The sequence below is a fragment of the Balaenoptera ricei genome, chromosome 13 (genome assembly GCF_028023285.1).
Source record: "Balaenoptera ricei isolate mBalRic1 chromosome 13, mBalRic1.hap2, whole genome shotgun sequence".
NCBI lineage: Eukaryota > Metazoa > Chordata > Mammalia > Artiodactyla > Balaenopteridae > Balaenoptera > Balaenoptera ricei.
The window spans coordinates 79,380,458-79,398,939 of NC_082651.1; the positions used below are offsets into that span (position 1 = coordinate 79,380,458).

The 18,482-nt window shown below is 43.9% G+C and overlaps 1 protein-coding gene across 1 annotated transcript in view; it reads left to right on the forward strand.

Annotated features, from left to right (window-relative positions):
- Positions 1–18,482, forward strand: part of ALK (ALK receptor tyrosine kinase) — a 739,286-nt gene that overhangs the window by 197,491 nt on the left and 523,313 nt on the right. Inside the window, exon 3 of the mRNA XM_059942612.1 lies at positions 8,704–8,818. Within this exon, the coding sequence (XP_059798595.1) occupies positions 8,704–8,818 (115 nt within the window). The remainder of the gene's footprint in view (positions 1–8,703; positions 8,819–18,482) is intronic.

Sequence of the window (18,482 nt, forward strand, 5' to 3'; positions counted from 1 at the left end):
TTTGATAAATGGTCTAATGGCACCTTCCTAGGTGGCAATAAGCTGTAATGGTTAAGGAGGAGGAAGGCCTAGTCAAGTTTTGCTCTGGGCCACTCCAGATCCCAGCTCAACTGCTTTGATGGGGCTGCAGCTCAGGAAAGATGGGGAACCTTGGAGAAGGAAGGATTCAGTTTTGGCCTTTAAGAAAGGGTAGAATTTAGGAAAGCAGCAGGTCAAGAAGGATGTTCTAGGCAGAGATCAGCTTGGGCAAAAGATTGGAGACTTACGTGTAACGGAGACCATAGAATGTGAAAGGATTCTGAGTGGGAAATAAGGACGAAAACGCAGGTAGTGGCCAAAGTGTGATGGCTTCAAATTTACACATTTTAGCCATTTCTGCAGCAGCCTCTTTGTGATTCCCTTTCTCGTTTGGGTCTAATATACCCTGCAGGTAACCAATCCCCAAGAGCTAGAACCATGTTGACAATTTCCTTTGTGTTGCATCAATATTCCTTAATGCCATGCCTTGGGAAGGAATGCCTGCTTTTATTGACTGACAGATGGGGTTCACCGCTGAATGAACTCAGTAGTTATACATAGGTCCTTTTGGGATCGGGGAGAGGCAAGGAACATGTGTTGAAACTGTGCCTTTCAATGGTACAAGAGAACATTATGAGAAATAATAATTTTTGCTTCAGGACTTGAGCTACCAAGAAAGAGCATAAACCTTCCTGGCAGGGGGGAGTGGGGTTTAGTGAAAGGTGAGGTGGAGTGGGGACCTTTTAGTTCCCATTCAAATTCCGCCCTGACACTAATAGCTCCTCTCTGAATGAGCCAGCTGGAAGGAAATGTGAAAGCAAACTCCGCGAGAATTGACTATGTGAACTGGAGAAGAGCTTAGTGAACCGCTAGTTCAGCCCCCTCAATTTCCAGGCCTGGAGAACGTGTGGGGAGGTCTGTGTGTTTAGGACAAAGGACACATCTGCTAATTCTCCCTCGACTGTCTGAAAATCACATCTCTGTTTTTCAGACTAAATGAACTGCCTGTCACAACTCCAACATCACCGCTGACTAGTAGTCATGTAAATTCACTGAGAAGGTTTCTTTGGCTGCACAGGTGTGGGCTCAGCCCCGTGAATACTGAAACTGTTTCCCTGGGCTGCCAATCCCGGGCAGGAGGCCTCTCCTGTGCACCGGGCCTTGCTGTGCCCGCTCACTGCTGTTTGACATCTGGATGGCTATTTATTTGGTCACATTAAGCTTTGCTTCGTGTGACACAAAATCATTGTAAAAGAATGCATTATTAAGTATGTTTTCAAATAAGGGGGAAAAACTAGCAGGCTGTCACTGATTGTTTTATTGTTGAGAGGAAAATAAATAAGTAAAATGTGTGCAAGGCAAGACAGGAGCAGTTCCAAGGAGCGTTTAGAAGAGAAGCATTTTTACATTTTGTTGATGGAGGTTTGTAAAACATGCTTGCTAGTGAACCCAGAGCATTCATGTAAATAACCATCACACACGCATAGCTCTTTATTATTTATGCCGATGCAACTATGATATATTCACTATATTATGTACATTGACTTCGAAGAAAACAGACACACAGTGAGACATATAAAAATAAACACTGAAAATAGAGACATTGCCAATTGGCTGAAATTGGGGTAGCAGAGATTGTGGACAGTTGGCAGAGTTAATAATTAACTAGTGAATAATACAGAAGCAGCTCTTCTGGAGCACTTCTGATTTTTGGACATTTTATCCTAGATCCTCAGATAGGGAAGGAACCAAGACTCCCATTCATTTAGGATCCTGAAACAGAAATAGAAGCATAAAATTTCAAGAGTGGCATGACTGATATTTGAAGAGTACATCAAGTGTGCATTATTTCATCTGGCCCATACAAAACCCTGAGAATTGTTAAAGCATCCATTATGCTTGTTTTTATCATCATTTTCAGGACATTGAGGTTTCACAGAGTATGTCATTAGCCTGAGTTAAACAGCTAATAAGTACCAGAGCTAATAATTTTCTCAAAGGCTCTGGTTTCATTATTTGACAAATATTTATTGAGTGCCTACTATGTGCCAGGCATGGGGACATAGCAGTGACTAATGCAGGAGAGACACAATAAACAGATGAATATAAATATAAGCAATAATAAATGCAGGTCAAGGTGATAGAGAGTGGTTAATGGGGTGTGCTATTTTCCTATAGGATGATCAGGAAGCTGTCTCTGAGGAGGTGACATTTGGGCAGAGACCTGGATGGAGAGAGGGAATGACCCTGTGCCTCTAGGGGAGAGGAGCTTTTTAGGCTGAGAGACCCACCAGTGCAAAGGCCCTGAGATGGCAGTGTGCTTGGCGAGTTTAAGAATAGCAAGGAGGGGCTTCCCTGGTGGCACAGCAGTTGAGAATCTGCCTGCCAATGCAGGGGACACGGGTTCGAGCCCTGGTCTGGGAAGATCCCACATGCCACGGAGCAACTGGGCCCGTGAGCCACAATTACTGAGCCTGCGCGTCTGGAGCCTGTGCTCCGCAGCAGGAGAGGCCGCGATGGTGAGAGGCCCGCACACCGCGATGAAGAGTGGTCCCCACTTGCCGCAACTAGAGAAAGCCCTTGCACAGAAACGAAGACTCAACACAGTCATAAATAAATAAATAAATAAATAAATAAATAAAAGAACGTGAATTTCTTTAAAAAAAAAAAAAAGAATAGCAAGGAGGCCCGTGGGGCTGGAGCTCCATGATCAAGGGAAAAATGTTTGGAAATGAAGTCAGAGAGAGAACCAGGGGCCAGATCATGTGGGGCCTTAAAGGGCTAGGCTATGGCAAGAAATGTGAATGCTATTTCAGGGCTGGAGTATCAGTCTGACTGCTGCGTGGAGAGCACACTGAAGGTGAGCAATAGTAGAAGCAGGGAACCAGCTGGGAGCCTATAGCAGTTGTCAGGGTAAGAGGTGATGTGGGGAGAGAAGAGAGGGACAAAATGCAGGTAGAGTCATCAAGATTGGTTGATGAACTGATGTGCGGTGTGGGAAAAAGAAGTCAAGGATTCCTCCTTGGTTTTGGCCCAAGTAACCAGGAGAGTTTTGTCATCGCTATCTGAAGTAGGGAACACCTGGGGTTTCAGTGGAGGGACATCAAGTTTTTATTTTTGCATGTGTTAAGTTTGTGATACTTACCCAGGAATAAGATGGAGATTTCAAACTGGCAGTTGGACATACATTCTGCTGTTCAGGGAAGAGGTTGGGCCTGGAGATATAAATTTAGTAGTATTAATATATAGATGATATTTAAAGCTTTGAAACTGGATGAGATCATTTTTGGGAGTGAGTTTAGATGGAGAAATGTCCCAAGTTACCCAACTTTTAACAACTGTCAAATAATAAAACAGATATTCCCTCCCCCATCAAGTTTTTTAAAAAGAAAAAAAAAGCTGAGCTTATTTACATGTCAGGCAAGAAATTCACTGAGTAGTTCTCTAAGGAATAAAAGTCAGAGTTTTTAAAGCCTTAGGAAGAGGGTTACATGGTGGTCATACTAATTCAGAATTGAAAATCAGCACTTTGCACAGGAGAGAATGAATTCATAAGTCTGAACATGCTTGGTTAAAACAAGTCCCTTGTTCATTGGTTAAGAGACTTTAGTGAAGTTCAGGAAGGGTCTGGTGTCCTGGGGTCACTTGAAATTCATGGTCATTGATCACTGTCAGCTGGTTAAAACCACTGCTATGAAATACAGTATTCAGCCATGAAATCTCCTGGGCAGTTACTGCTGGGAAGTGGAGAATGTTCCTTTTGTACAGCCTGGAAAATGAGGAGGATCTAGCAAAGAAGAGTAGAGAGGACCTGCCACCGAACTAGGAGGCAAGAACTATGGCAACCAAGGACCATGTGGTCACAGAGATGTTAAGAATCCAAGAAGCAGGGAGGATCAGCGAGGTCCAATGCTGCTGAGAGGTCTAGTAAGAGAAGGACCAAGACTCATTCATTGTGTATGCAACTTGGGGTCTTTGGTGACCTTGACCTGGAGTAGTGGAGACAATCCTGATTTAATTGAGTTTAAAATAAAATGAGAGGGGATGGGCTTCCCTGGTGGCACAGTGGATAAGAATCTGCCTGCCAATGCCGGGGACACAGGTTCGATCCCTGGTCTGTGAAGATCCCACATGCCACAGAGCAAATAATCCCGTGCGCCACAACTACTGAGCCTGCACTCTAGAGCCTGTGAGCCACAACTACTGAGCCTGTGTGCCACACTACTGAAGCCCACACGACTAGAGCCCGTGCTCCGCAACAAGAGCAGCCACCGCAATGAGAAGCACGTGCACCGCAACAAAGAGTAGCCCCCGCTCACTGCAACTAGAGAAAGCCCACATGCAGCAACGAAGGCCCAATGCAGCCAAAAATAAATAAATAAAATAAAAATTAAAAAAAAAATTAAAAGAAAAGAGAAAATGAGAGGGGAAAACTAGAGACAGAAGCATAGGCAAATCTTTTTAAGGTATTTAGCTGTGAAGGAGAGCAAGTAATTGGATGATGGCTGAAGAAGAGTGTGAAGGTCAAGGAAGTTTTTTCTTTTCTTTTTTTAAGATGGTGTATGTTTGCTGCAGATGAGATTGACTTGGAAGAGGGCGGAAATTGTTGATGCAGGAGAAAGGGCAGACTATTGCAACAGCTGATTTCTTGGGAAGTGATGAGATTAGCACCGAAGTGGAGAGGCTGCCACTGCTTAGGAGTGTAGACAGCATATCTGCTGCAACAGGACAGAAGGTAGCATATATAGGTACTGATACCTGTAAGTTGGTAGATTTGGTTCTCTTTTTTTCAATGAAACAAGAAACAAGTTCACTAGCTGAGAAAGTAGAGGAATGGGGGTGGAGGATTGGAAGCTTGAAGGGTAAGAGAAACTTGGAAGGAGTGGGTCTAGAGAGAGGGAGGGTGAATTGAGCCCATTAGCGAATTCAGAAGGATTCCTGGGCAGTCCTGAGGGTCCTCTTGAGGTTTGTTGTCATGATTTTAAAGTGAGACTTGTCAGCCTCTGGTGTACTCCTCCTCCCCTTTTGCTCCCCTCCTCTCCTACCACCACATTCAGCTGCTCAGGACAATTGTGAAGGACAAAAGAAGGAAGTGAGTTGTGGTTGTTTGCAAGGGAATTATTACAGTGGAATTGTGATAGTGATGAACACTGGAATCTAAGCTGAGGATGCAAGGGGGGTGGTGCACAGTGGAAAAAGCTGTGTCAAGAGGTTGGGGGTTTCATTCTGCCTAGACACCCTGTGGTGCCTGGAAAAGGGCTCAGGATATCATCTCCATCTCCCTTACCCCAAAGGAAAAACATAAAACAATCTTATCTGTAACCAATCAGTAATGCCCTCAGTCCAGAGTACATTTCTTTACTTTTCTCTCAGGTGGTCTTGGCCATCACTTGGGCACCTGGAAGCTCTTGCTCCTACTTTCCCCTCTCCTTTCCTTTCTGCCTCTGTCCCCCAGATTCCAAGATACACTCTACTTGAGCCAGCGGGTCTTAATTCACACCTTCACCCCATAAGTCTGTGCTGGTGAGACCCATTTTACTCTGATCCTCACGTTCTCAGAGGGAAGCACCAAAGAGCCAAGTTTTTTCTTGCTTAAATGGATTGCTTTTTATGGCATAGCTTTCCTCTATGCTGGAAACCCCCATTCCCACCAGGGCTGAGGATGGGGGGTAGGTAGTGGAGATGGAGTGTGAAGGGAGCAGAGAGCCTCTTCCCTGCACTTAAATGCAGTACTTTCTTCTTTCTATTCTAAATGTATGCATATTCTATTAACTTTAATTAGAACGCATTTCTGTGACAGTGCTTCTGATTTGGGCAAACAACCTCATTCATGTAGACTGTGTCTTTCTCGGTCCTCACCTTCTCAGGTGAGGAGGCTCATCCTCTTGGCTGACCCCTCCATTAGCTCTCCCAGCCTGATCCAGCAAACCACTATCCACTTCCCTCTGAGGACCATGTGAACCCAACCTACTAGCAGAAATTCTGGGAGTTCCTGTACGGGCGGGACGAAAATGCTTGCTTTCTCTTCAGTATTTAACTTTGAAGGTGCCCAACTATTTATTGGCATTTTTGGATATAAAATGGTTTAAGCTTATGTCTTTAGGAATGACCCACAGTGATGCCCATGGCTCCTTGCTTGGGCCATGACTCAGCCCTCAGAGCCCTTCCTTTTGAATGATTTCAGATATTTTTTTCCCCTGAATATATAACCTGGCCCTTATCCATATTAAAAGTCATCTGCCACTCTGTGCCCACTCACAGATTCATAAGTGCTTCCTGAAGTCTAGCCCCATCCACTTGGTGCTTCAATCCAGGAAGAAGTTAATATCATTCCCAAACTGTATGGCTAAGAAAAATGACATCATTCTGAAACAGGGAAATATTGCCTAGACTTGGTCTTCCTGTTGCTTCAGAATTACTTAAAATTTGAACTATGTTGATGACGCAGACATGGAGATGCCAATTTTTAATCACATGGGGGTTATTGCAAGGAGTTGGTTGTCAGAGCCTTCTCACACCCCTCACACTGTTGCCCCAGTCTGGAGCATACTCTGATCTCTGACCTTAGCCATTGACCCGTGGGGATGCTGAAGGGCCCTGTAGAGAACTGAGAAGCACCATGCAGTAGTTTGTGGGGGTCCATGAAGGGTGGTGGAAGGAGCATGGGCTATAGCATCAGGCCAGTCTGGTCTGTTGACTCTGGTCTCCTGCCTGCTGGCCATGTGGCCACAGTTAGGGCACCCAAGCTCTCTCAGCCTCAGTTTCCCTGGGCTCAAAATAAGGCCCAATAATAGTATTGATACTTATTCACAAGGTTGTTTTAAGAAGTGAATGTAATCACACACTTAAAGCACTTAGCACAATGGCTGGTCCATGTGTGCTCAATTAATATTATTAATTCTTTAAAAGTCTAATAAACTCAAGCCTGCTCCTAAGTAGACGTGTGTGGTCTTGGACCTCACTTCTCTCAGCCCCATTGCCCATCTATAAAACAGAGTTGATGTGAGGGTGAAATGAGATGGCTGCTCTCTGAAACTTACTAACATAATTTCTGACCCCTTTCAGTGCATTCCTCTAAGCCATTTTGGAGAAATGCTGCAAACGATGTATCTGGGTACTAACCAATTCAATTCTTATCTCTTTAGATCAGATGTGGGAGAAAAGTCAAAAACTCTTTTCTAGGTACTCAGAAGCCAGCACTTCCAACTCAAATCTTTGGAAGGCAGAAAGAAGAGTGTTTCTTTTAGGAAGGAGAACATAGAATGCCCATTCTGTTCTAGTGGCAGGAACAAGTGGGCTTTACCCAAAGGCAGCACCTGTAAATAGAACAGTGGAGCGGTCTGGAAACAAAAGTCTGCTGTGGCCACTCAGGGCAGTTATTTCCTTAAAGTGTGCGAAGAGGGATTGATACTAAAAGAGGGTTGAAGGAGGGTTGCGTACTGGAGGTGATGTGGAAGAATCTACAAAGCAAATAGGCTAAAAAAATGCTACTGCTACTGTTGCTTCCTTTTATTCTTTCTCTTCTTCCTCCTCTTCCTCTTTGTGAAATCAGTCTAGGTGGTTTAACAATTACTGTTTGAGTAGCAAACCAGCCCACCCATGGTATAGCGTGGCCTCCTGAGGCCAGGCAAAACTGGCTTCAGTTTCAGATTCCATCATTTGCCCCTCTGAGCCTCAGTTGTTGCATATGTGAAACAGGGATGGTAATGCTTATCTCAGAGGGTCACTGCGAAATTATGTGGGTTAAGAGCCCAGCATGGTGCCTCGCCCATGGAAGCTGCAGAAGAAATTCTAGTTCCCTTCCTTGCCTCCTCCCCACACTCAGTCTTGCTATGTGTCTATCTCCTAAACAGAACTGATTCTCAAACTGATTCTATTTTTTTAACAGAAAAAGCTTTGCCTGCCTTAAAACGTTAGCAAATAGTGATTGAGTTGGGGATTTCTGGGAAGAACTGCATAAGAGCATGCAGCCCGTGTTCATTTGATTTGTAGATATATTATAATTACTTTTCACCCCACAAAACCCACTTGAGGTACTGTTAAGCAAAGGAACAATGCTGCTTTTGCTCCTTTTCTCTCAACCCTTCTTTCTCTCATGCAAATCAGAAACATTAATCCTTTGTGGCTCCCTGGGCTCTTAGTTATGGGGAAACTCATCACCTAGCTTTTTTTTTTTTTCCTGAAAATAACACAGTTGTCAAAACTCATAACTTCTGAGTGCAGTTTCAACACTCTCATTGATAAGGCAATAACCCAAGCAAACAACATTAGATGAAGTTACAAGTCGGAACATAAAGTAGAGTGGAGGCATTATTTAAATGAGATGAATTAAAGTTCTCTGTAAAGTTGCACAAATTCTTATAAGCAGAATAGACTTTGGATAGAGCTATTAGACCAAGCCATTAAGTAGCCTGGCTTCTAGTTCGTCTCCCAGAGATGTTTGGCATGGCCTAGGTCACAAGATTCAGACTTCTTCGATCTGGCTGCCCTTGGTAGAAAATGTGCAGTGAGGTACTGAGGTCAATTCAACCTACTCGTGACTCAGTCTTTTTTCCCCTCATTTTCCAACTGATGTCATGAAAGCCTTTTATGAATTTTCTTTTATAAGCAATATGAGTGACAGCTAAAAGACACATCCCAAGGGCAAAGATCAGTGTTCTCTTTGTCTTTTTAGGTTCCCGTCAGAGCTCCTTGGAGTCACCAACAAACCTGCCTTCTCTTCCTCCTGATTCTTTTGCCTGGAATCTGACCTGGATAATGAAAGATTCCTTCCCTTTCCTGTCTCATCGTAGCCGATATGGTAAGTATATTTTGATAGTTATTTGTGATGTACTGTCACCATCTCATAATTAAAGAAGCTGTGAGTTTCAGCTTGTGATGTATGGCTTGTCGGGGAGGAAGTCTTTCTCTACCCTTAGTCTCCATTGACACCCAACTTAAGACCATTCCCCCCAGGACTGGCTTCTCCAGACTGACAGCTGCCTTATGTATCCTGGAGGAAGCCAAGGGCTTTGTCGCTGCCATATCTCATCCCCCCAGCCTTTATGTGTGTGGTATTCCTGACATCCCCTTACCAGTCATTAGATGTAATGCTTATTTGAATTTTGACTGTAGCTTTCTAGATACAGGGTTCTAACCCATGAGTGTTTCTAATAGTGATCTCTTGAAGAGAGGATTGTTATTATGAGGGTCTTCTGGGGCCCCTCAAGTGATTTCCTTACGTTTAGGTACCTCCTTAAAAGTACCCAGACGTGTTTCTAGGTATTATTTCAGTTCATTTGATTCTGCAACAACCTCAGAGGTAAGGAGGCCAAGTCCCATTCCATTTTTACAGATGCAGAAATTGAGCATAATAAGATCATACAAAGTGGATTTTCTAACTACAAAAGCAGAATTCTTCCCTTCACTTTTTCTCCTAGGGAGCTACCTACGCAGACTGCTAGGGTGAGGCCATATTTACATGGTGTAGCATTCCTCATCCTCCATGTTCATCCTAATAGCTCACAGGAGCTGGGCCTCTGCAGAGGAAAGGGCAGGTTTGGAGGCGAGCTGATGTATTTCAACTTGGACATTTTTTTCTTCTCTTGAACTCCTCTAGGGTGAACCCCATGAGGGCAGGCACAAATCTGTGTTTGCTCCCCACTTTATCCCATCACATAGAAGAAACTCATAGAGGCTTGTGCATGATAAATGAATGCAGAGGCCTTCAGGGATGGAACTTACTCATCAGGCCTGATTCAACTAAGTATTTATGAACCTGGTATACACTGAGTTCTAGATTCCCTTCTGGGCATATTTACCTATTCCTGCCACTCAGTCTCTGCCCCTGGGCCTGAGCTTTTTAAAGTGCACCTAACAGACCTTCCACCTGCTAGTGTCCCTCCTTCGTAGAGCAGTGAGTCTTGGTTCATATTAATTGTACCTTCATTTCAAACTTTAAAAAATAAATGCATGAAAAACCCTAGGGCAGTTTAGAATTGTACTCTGCTGGGATGTTTCCTGCTATACTGCTAAGCCTCCCCGGTTGCAGGGGAAGATCAGTAGCTGTCAGGAGATTCCAGATAAGAATTACTGCTTGATTTTATTTAAGCCAGACACTGAGTATCATCTTAGGATAAGGGCAGGTGTTTATAAATAATTGAAATCTGGTCCTTTATACTGTTATTGCTTTGTAAAACCAGATTTGTGATAGAACCAGTCTTTGGATAACGTTGTTTGAATTTGCTCTCAAAGTCATTCAGCATCTCCACAACTTCTATAAAATGCAGAATGTCCAAAACAGGCCAGTCTGCCTCCTGCATGACACAGAGGACATTGCATTTGTTCTCTCTGAAACATCTAGAAAGAGATTTCAAGTTGAAAGGAGAAAACCACCGGAGCTTATTTAAACCGCTACATGCCCACTGCTTGGCTCTGATACACCTGCTTCCTCTCCCTGGGCCTCACCTATCTCATGTATAAAATGAGGGTGGGGTGGCATGCTCCTTGGGCAAAAGAATAGATATGCAAGACTCCTAGGATTCCTTTCAAATGCTCCTTTTAGCCTAGAAGCCTCATGATTTCCCTTCTTGGCAGAGGAGGGAACCCAAACCATTGGTCAGGCCTTGCCGAAATGCTCAATGAGGGTGCCAAAGTCAGCACCATCATTGCTACTGATTCACAGGGTGAGAATAGATGATTCTTGGTTGGTGGCTCCTTGACTGGGTGCAGTGGTAATCTCAGAGCCTTTTCATCTCTTCCTATATTTAATTCAGCTGAGACTCATAAGGACCCACCTGTCCCCACCACCACCGGTGTGTGCCTGGTCCAGTGCCAAATGTTAGAGGTGATACAAACACAAACATAAGTGAGACTTGCTCCTGCTCTCTCAGAGCTTATTGTCCAGAGAAACAATCCTGTAGGGAGCTCAGCCCATTGCCACAAAGAGCACCTCTGGGACACTGAGGTTGAAGACTAGTCCTGAGACACACAGCAGAGCAGACTGAAGACTGAGACTCCTGTTCTCTTAAAGATGTTTGCGGGACTCAGCGCATATCTCTCTATGAACCAAAGAGGCCAGCAGGCTCACTGGTGATAAATCCACACCTTTCAACTGCCGCGAAAGACATTTTAAGAAATGTTAACAACTTCATTAATTTTAAGACCTCAAACTTGGGCAGAGAAATTTGACTGGAAAATTGCTGCCTGAAGGGATAGTTCTTCAGACAGTGAGAAGTAACCAAGACTCAGCAAGTCGATGCGGGCCCTGAGTGGTGGAGCTTGGTGCCTGGCTGGCTGTCTTCACCTGCGTTCTGGGGTGGAGGTGGGAGGGGACGTCTGGAGGGGGAGGTAGGAGAGGGCGGCAGGGTAGGCATCAACAACCCGACCACAGGCATCATGATAGACAGTGGCGGGCCATCCCTCTCAGGCAAGCTTGTCCAGTCCTGAATTGAGTATGGCTTTCCTTTCAAGGGTGTTTTATGAGAAGAGATGAGGTGGAGAGAGGCTAATAAGATTTACTCACCCCAGTCTGTAATTATCTGCTTGAGGAAAAAGTTTGACCTACCTTTTTGAAGTCTTCCCATATTTCTTCTAATTTACGTTGGGGCCTTTTATGTTGTGTAAAATATATTTTCTTCAATGGCATTTGGTATCAGATTCCAGCTCTTTTTTTTTTTTTTTTTTTTTTAAATATACTTATTTATTTATTTTTTGGCTGCATTGGGTCTTTGTTGCTGCGCGTGGGCTTTCTCTAGTTGCGGCGAGCCGGGGCTACTCTTTGTTGTGGTGCGTGGGCTTCTCATTGCAGTGGCTTCTCTTGTTGCGGACCACTGGCTCTAGGCGTGTGGGCTTCAGTAGTTGTGGCACATGGGCTCAGTAGTTGTGGCTCACGGGCTCTAGAGTGCAGGCTCAGTAACTGTGGCGCACGGACTTACTTGCTCCGCGGCATGTAGGATCTTCCTGGACCAGGGCTCGAACCTGTGCCCCCTGCATTGGCAGGCAGATTCTTAACCACTGTGCCACCAGGGAAGCCCTCCAGCTCTTTCTTGTCTCTTGTCTTGAATGATGGGAGCCTGCTAATTGCGTCATCAACAAGCAGAGCTGCACATTCTTTCCCCAAGGCTTTGAAGAAGCTGGGGGGGACATCTAAAGAAAGAATTTTTTTCCTTTTATTATCCAGCTCTGATGCCTTAAGACTTATTTATAGGCTTGGCTAAAGGATTGGACCCCAACTCCCTACCCAGATAAAAACCTGTTTTATTTGGTAACTGCAGGTAGCTAAGAGATTGAGGCCACTGGGGGTTTTAATCACCTTGAGTTCTAGAGCCACAGAAGCAGATGATATCCTGCCCACCTTTAATTCATGTTTGCCTATTCTGGGTGTGTGAAGAATCAGATCACCTTTTAAAGCAGAATAACCAAAGTTTCTACCCAGATGAGGCAGAGAAAGAGGATTTTCATTTATTGAAAAAAAAAAAGTTTGATACTTTGCAAAACTCTTCCACGCCCCCCTTTCTCACTTCAGCTTGTCATAAAATTGTGGTGGGTGAAAATTATTTTATATCCCACTTTTATAGAAATGTAAATTGAGGGCTGAAGACATTTATTAACCGTGCTCCCAAGTTATGGAGCTGATGAGCATTAGAGAAGACTGAACCCAGATTTTCTGACTTCAAGTCTAGTGCTCTTTCTACCACATCAAAAAGTTAATTCAAAGATGAAGTCCCCACTCTATGGAGAGGGCTCTCATTTCCTGGACAACCTGGTGTTTGGACTGAATGACCAATTTGATATCCAAGATGTGGGCAGCTATAGGACCAAGGCTTGATGTCCCCAAATTGAGACTATCCCAGGTAGGCCAGGTAATTCACCTCTTTCTAGACATGGATGTAGGCCCCCCCAGGCACCATGGGCAGTCTTGCCTTCCCTACCATAAACTCTGGTCCCTGCTATGGGTTCAGTATACCCCTAGTGTCCATGAATGTGGCCTTATTTTAAAATAGGGTCTTTGTAGATGCAATTAAGTTGAGTCCATACTGGATTAGAGTGGGCCCTAATCCAATATAACTGATGTCCTTATAAGAAGAGAAAACAGAGATACAGACATGACACACAGGATGAACACCATGTAAAAATGGAGGCAGAGATTAGAATGATGCATCTTCAAGCCAAGGAATGCCAAGGATTGCCAGCAACCACCAAAAGCTAGGGAAAGGCATGGGACAGATTCTCTCCTAGAGCCATCAGAGCATGGTCCTGTTAACGTCTTGATTTCAGACTTCTGGCCTCCAAAACTGTGAGAGAATAAATTTCTGCTATTTGAAGCCACCTATTTTGTAGTGTTTTGTTGTGACAGCCCTAGTAAACTAATGTAATCCTTCATCCCTCCAGTCCTCCCATGTCCAGAACATTGAATCCTGGAAAAGAAAGATTCCTCCCAAAATCTCAGCATCAGGGCACAACAAAGCCAGTGTTGGACTTTAAGTAAAAGTTCTATTAAAACTTTGTCTGCTTTCAAGCCCATTGGGACCCATCCAATTTAGGGACTGGTGCTTTTGGAAACAAAGAAAGATTAGACTTTTTAATTACTTCCCCAGCTGCTGCTACCACCATCACCAGTCTTGTTAATGTATCAATTTCTTTGATTGAAAAGACTGGGTAAATTAAATGTCTCTCTCAAAAAAAAAAAAAAAAATCAACCTACCACAGAATCAAAAATGGAAAACAAATAGGTCCTCCAGCCCCCCGTGGGATTTGCTTCATAGCTCTGGCAGGAAGTCAGTTTGATCACATTTCTGAAATTACATATTTAATGTGGCTGGCCGTGATCTGCCATTCTGCCCTCAGAAGCCTGGTGTCAGTGAAAAGCAGCTCCACAAGGGAGCATCCCTCGTGGACCATTGTCAGGGCTGAAAGCTTTCTTACCAATTCCTCTGCCCTGATTGGCCAGGCCTTTTTGTGTTCTCTTCCCAGCCCTGCTCCACTGAGCTGGGAAGTCAAGTTCATTCCTAGCCCGTGCCTCTGTATTTTTATCTACAACATGGTAAGCACAAGGCTCTGCACTTATTCACCTAAAAGGCTGAGTCCCAAAGGGGACAGCAGTGCCAGCCGTCATACAAGACCAAGAGCAGGGAACATCTGTTACCCTGAGGACCAGTGACCTGCTGGGAACCAATGAACTCAGTCTGTGGAAATCAAGTGAAAAGCAGTTGGCTTAGGTGTTTCAAGGAGATACTTGTTTAAAATGCTCCCCTTGATCACATTCCTTGCCTTTAAAATAAAGACATGTAGACCCACTCAATAAATACCAACAATTTATCTCTATGTTAATGGCAGGCTGAGTGAGGAGAAACGGAAAGGAAACAAGTCAGATTAAAAGATAATAAAAGAATGATTAACTGACACAAAAGCAAGAAAAACAAGTCAAAAGAGATCCATTTAAAATGACTGTCACAGACAGACAGGGAAAGGAATTGACAAAAGGGAAAGAGAGAGATGAATGGGGGAACAGAGACAGAGACAGACCAACAGATAGACAATGTGGAAAGGATCACTCAGGGTTGTGTGGTCTCCTGGCCTTGTGTTCTTTCTCCTGTTAACATGGTCTCAGCTCTCACACCTGGGCAGGTGGCTCCCTAAAGCTTGCTCCAATCTTGAGCAACCTCCTCCTGAGGGTTGTTTCTGCATCCCTACCTATCTGCCTGCATCATTTCCCCCTTAGTGTCCCAGAGAATGGGATAATGGATATAAACATTCTTTGAGCACCAACTGTATGCCTGGCTCTGCTCTAGTCATGGCCATGACAAATACAAATAGTACAAGGAGCTCTTGAGGAAGAGGCAGACATGCCTGCTGTATGACAGGTGCAGTAACAGAGGCGTGGTCAAAGATCCCTGAAACACAGGGAGGGAAATACAGTTCTGCGGAGGACTTAGGAAGGCAGATGTTCTGGAGATAGGGACTGCTGAGCTGGGCCTTGGACCCCAGGCACCACTGAGATCAGTGAGAAGGGCTTTCCAGGCAGAGGGAATGAATGTGCAAAGGGGTGTCCAGGAATAGGTCAAGCCCAGTGACACAGGGTAAAGATGGTCTGGGAGAGATGAGCCTGGAGAAACAGTTACTTCTGGGTGTACTAAGGGTTTAGATATGATCTTACATGCGAAGCATAGGTTGGAAAAGGAGGGGCAGGAGGGAACCTGGGAGAGATTCTGGCTATAAGGTGAGAATGACTTGGTTGCCCATGTGGGAGAGTCCAGCTTGAGTAATTGAGTAGATGGAGATTCCATTATCAGAGTAGGGAGGAGGAGAAACATTTGGCAAGGAGAGATGGTGACCACGACCTCTAGAGGGAGAGGAGAAGATGGTGAGATCTTTGTTGAACAAGTTACATTTGAAGTGCTTTCAGGACATGCAAGTGAAGAAGGCCAGTAGAGAGTTGTAAATCCATGTCTTGGCTTTGAGGAGAGAGGTGTGATAGAGAATTATTAGCATAGGCTATGGTTGAGGCTGTGATTGGAGGATGAAGACCCAGAAGGGATCCAGAAAGTTACATTTAAGAAGTAAACAGAAGAAGAGGAGCATGACAAACAGTCAGAGATGAATAGGAAAGGTAGGAGGAGAACCAGAAGGTGGAATAGCCACAGAAACCAAAGGTGTAAAGAATTTTACATGTGGGAGTCACCAACAGTGTCGAAGCCACCCAAAGAACAAGGACTCCCTCTGGTAAATACCCTTTCTGTTTTACATACCTCTTCCTTCCCCCATGTTTCCTTCTTTCTCATTCCATTTTGTCCACAATTAATTTGTTTTTCCTTCCCTTGAACCTGTCTCCCTAGATTCTACCTGCTCTAGCTTGCAAGGCCCAGCTCAGTCCCTGCTTCTATCTCAGAGCTTTTCCTGAGTACCCACGCTACCCTGAGTCTCTTTCGCCTTGGAATTTTTCTTATGGAAAAAGTTGATGGAATTTTTTGTAACACTAATGTGGTATCATCCCCCTCTTGAAATCTGAGAACATTCTGACTGTTTCCTGAACATTCCAAATTCTCCAAGAATCCCACTGTGTGACACCAACTCCACAAAACCCTGGACTCCTCAGATGTTTCTTATGACTCAAATTACCTTCCTAGTTTGTATTTCATCCTTTTTATGGCCGAAGTGTAAACTAGGTCACATGATAAAGCAATCATTGATGAGTCTAATTTATCCAACCCAAGGTAGAGAAGATGATAAATGTCACTTTTATCTATCTATCTATCTAATCTACCATCTATCTATCTATCGTACATCCACTCATCCAATGGGTGTCTACAGTTTGCCAAGCTCTTTGCTCCTGCCCCTCATAGAGATTCTAGCCTAGTTCACTTTTATCATAGGCCTAAGATGGTCCTAAATGTCCCTCTGAATGGTGCTGCTTAAATACTTGTATGATTGTTTTGTATATATGTGCAATATCCCTGGGTCTGATGAACCATCAAACCTAATAGGAAGGTTTACTTGGGAAATAAGGCTTTTAAGCTTGTGGCATTTGTCAAGACTTCTAGAAATGTATGCCAAAATGGGGACATTTTACCGTATGTAAATTTAAAAATAAATAAACAATCAAACATTAAAATAAAATCCTTATTCATTCTTTAAAAAAAAGAGATAGTCTGCCTGTTATATTTAGTAGAGCTTCTTTTTGGAAACCATATAGTGAGCATTCACACCCCACAGCTGGTGACCAAATTAACCCCAAATTAGAACAACCTGCAAGGTTGTAGACCTCACTGTTCCCATTTTTCTCACTGAGGAAGGTTATATAATGTCTTTCCAGAGCACTTTGCATGTCTGATGTCACACTTTTCTTCATATCTTAGTTATGTGTGGCCCTGAATCATCATGATTCCTAGACTGTAAGCTCTTAGAGGTCAAGTAATCTGCATCTTGTTTCCTTTGCATCCCCAGTACTTACGCCAGTATTTTGTACTTGGTTGGGTTCTTAATAAACATACCCTAGATGAAATTGCAACATTTGCTGAACAATCCAGGGGCAAACTAGGAGTATACTCGAGTCTCTCAATTCCCAATCTGGAGCTTTTCTGCCCCTGAGGATCTCTATTTTAGTAAAAGGTATGGCTGTTCCCATAAACCCTCTTATTCCTAAAGTCATATTAATTGGTTTCAGGAAAGACATGTGTGTAAGGGGAGAACAGTTCCTGGCCTGGGCATATTTTCATTTAGAAGTCAAAAAGCTGTGTCTTTAACTACTTTGGGTAGATTTTTTTTTTTTTTTCCCCTCAACCTAAAAAAGTATATTTAGCAGACATGAGTGAGCTGGGAAATTTTTGTTTTGACAGCTTTGGGACATCTGAGATATTGTATACAGAGCATTTCTAACCAGTCTAGAAAGACATGTGTCCAAAACATATGCACGAAAATGACTGATCAAGAGTGAGAAAAATGAGAGGAAATCCTCTTAAAATGAATGTTTTGTCAAGAGCAATCTCAGGTGCAAAACTTCATGTCAGAAGAGCCCTCAGATTAACAAGACTTTAACCCGCCCATTTGAGTAGATGCCTAGAATAATTTGGTCTGTGAGAAATTACTGGAGATTGTGAGCTGTCAGGGCCCACAGCAGTCTCGTCAAGCAGCCTCATCTTACAGCTGAGGAAACTAGGCACAGAGAGGTCAGTGATCTGCCCAGGGCTAGTGGCAGAGCTGAGATTCCACCCAGGCTGCCTGCTTGGCAGAGCCCCATCTAACCCTCCACAGCAGACGTGTGGGTGATAGCTCATATTTCCTCAGTACTTGGGCTGCAGAGAATTTCCTCACATGTTACTTCTGAGCATTGCTTTACTCATATCATCACTTTAATTCCTTCGATCTCTGTCAGCCCAGCGGGTTCATGCTGCCCTAGGGTTACATCAGTGTAGGGTCCGTACCATCCCCGTGTGGGTAAAGTCACATCCAGTCTCAGTCTAGTTGCCTCACCATCACCTGGAGAGCTTCTTAAAAACAAGATTCTGGGGCCTGGGGACTGTAGGATTAGGTTTGGGAACCACAGGTCTTTCATTCACCTCCTAGTTGCCTATTTGAATCTCCTCTGTGACATCCAAGCAAGACATGTCCCGGCCTCTGTTTGAACAGTGGGGAAGAAACTCAAGTTGGGATTGAGTTGTGGAATTCATTCCCAGCTCTGATTCTTATGAGTATTATTACCTTCATTGATTCAGGCCACTCTCTTTGATTCTGTTTGTCATCTGAAAAATGGGAATGGTCATGATTCCTAATTGACGGCATTACTGTCAGGACTGACTATGAGGACAGAGTTCCATGTGCTGGAGCACAGGTGCTTCACTAATGCTCTCTGAAGAGGAATCAGACCCACTCCAGTGAGAAGCCAATAGCCTGCATTTTGGTGACATGGCTCTATTTGCTAGAAAATATTTCCTTAACATTCTTTAAGTCCCTAACTTTGTCCTCTGGAACCTGAAAGCACTTTACCT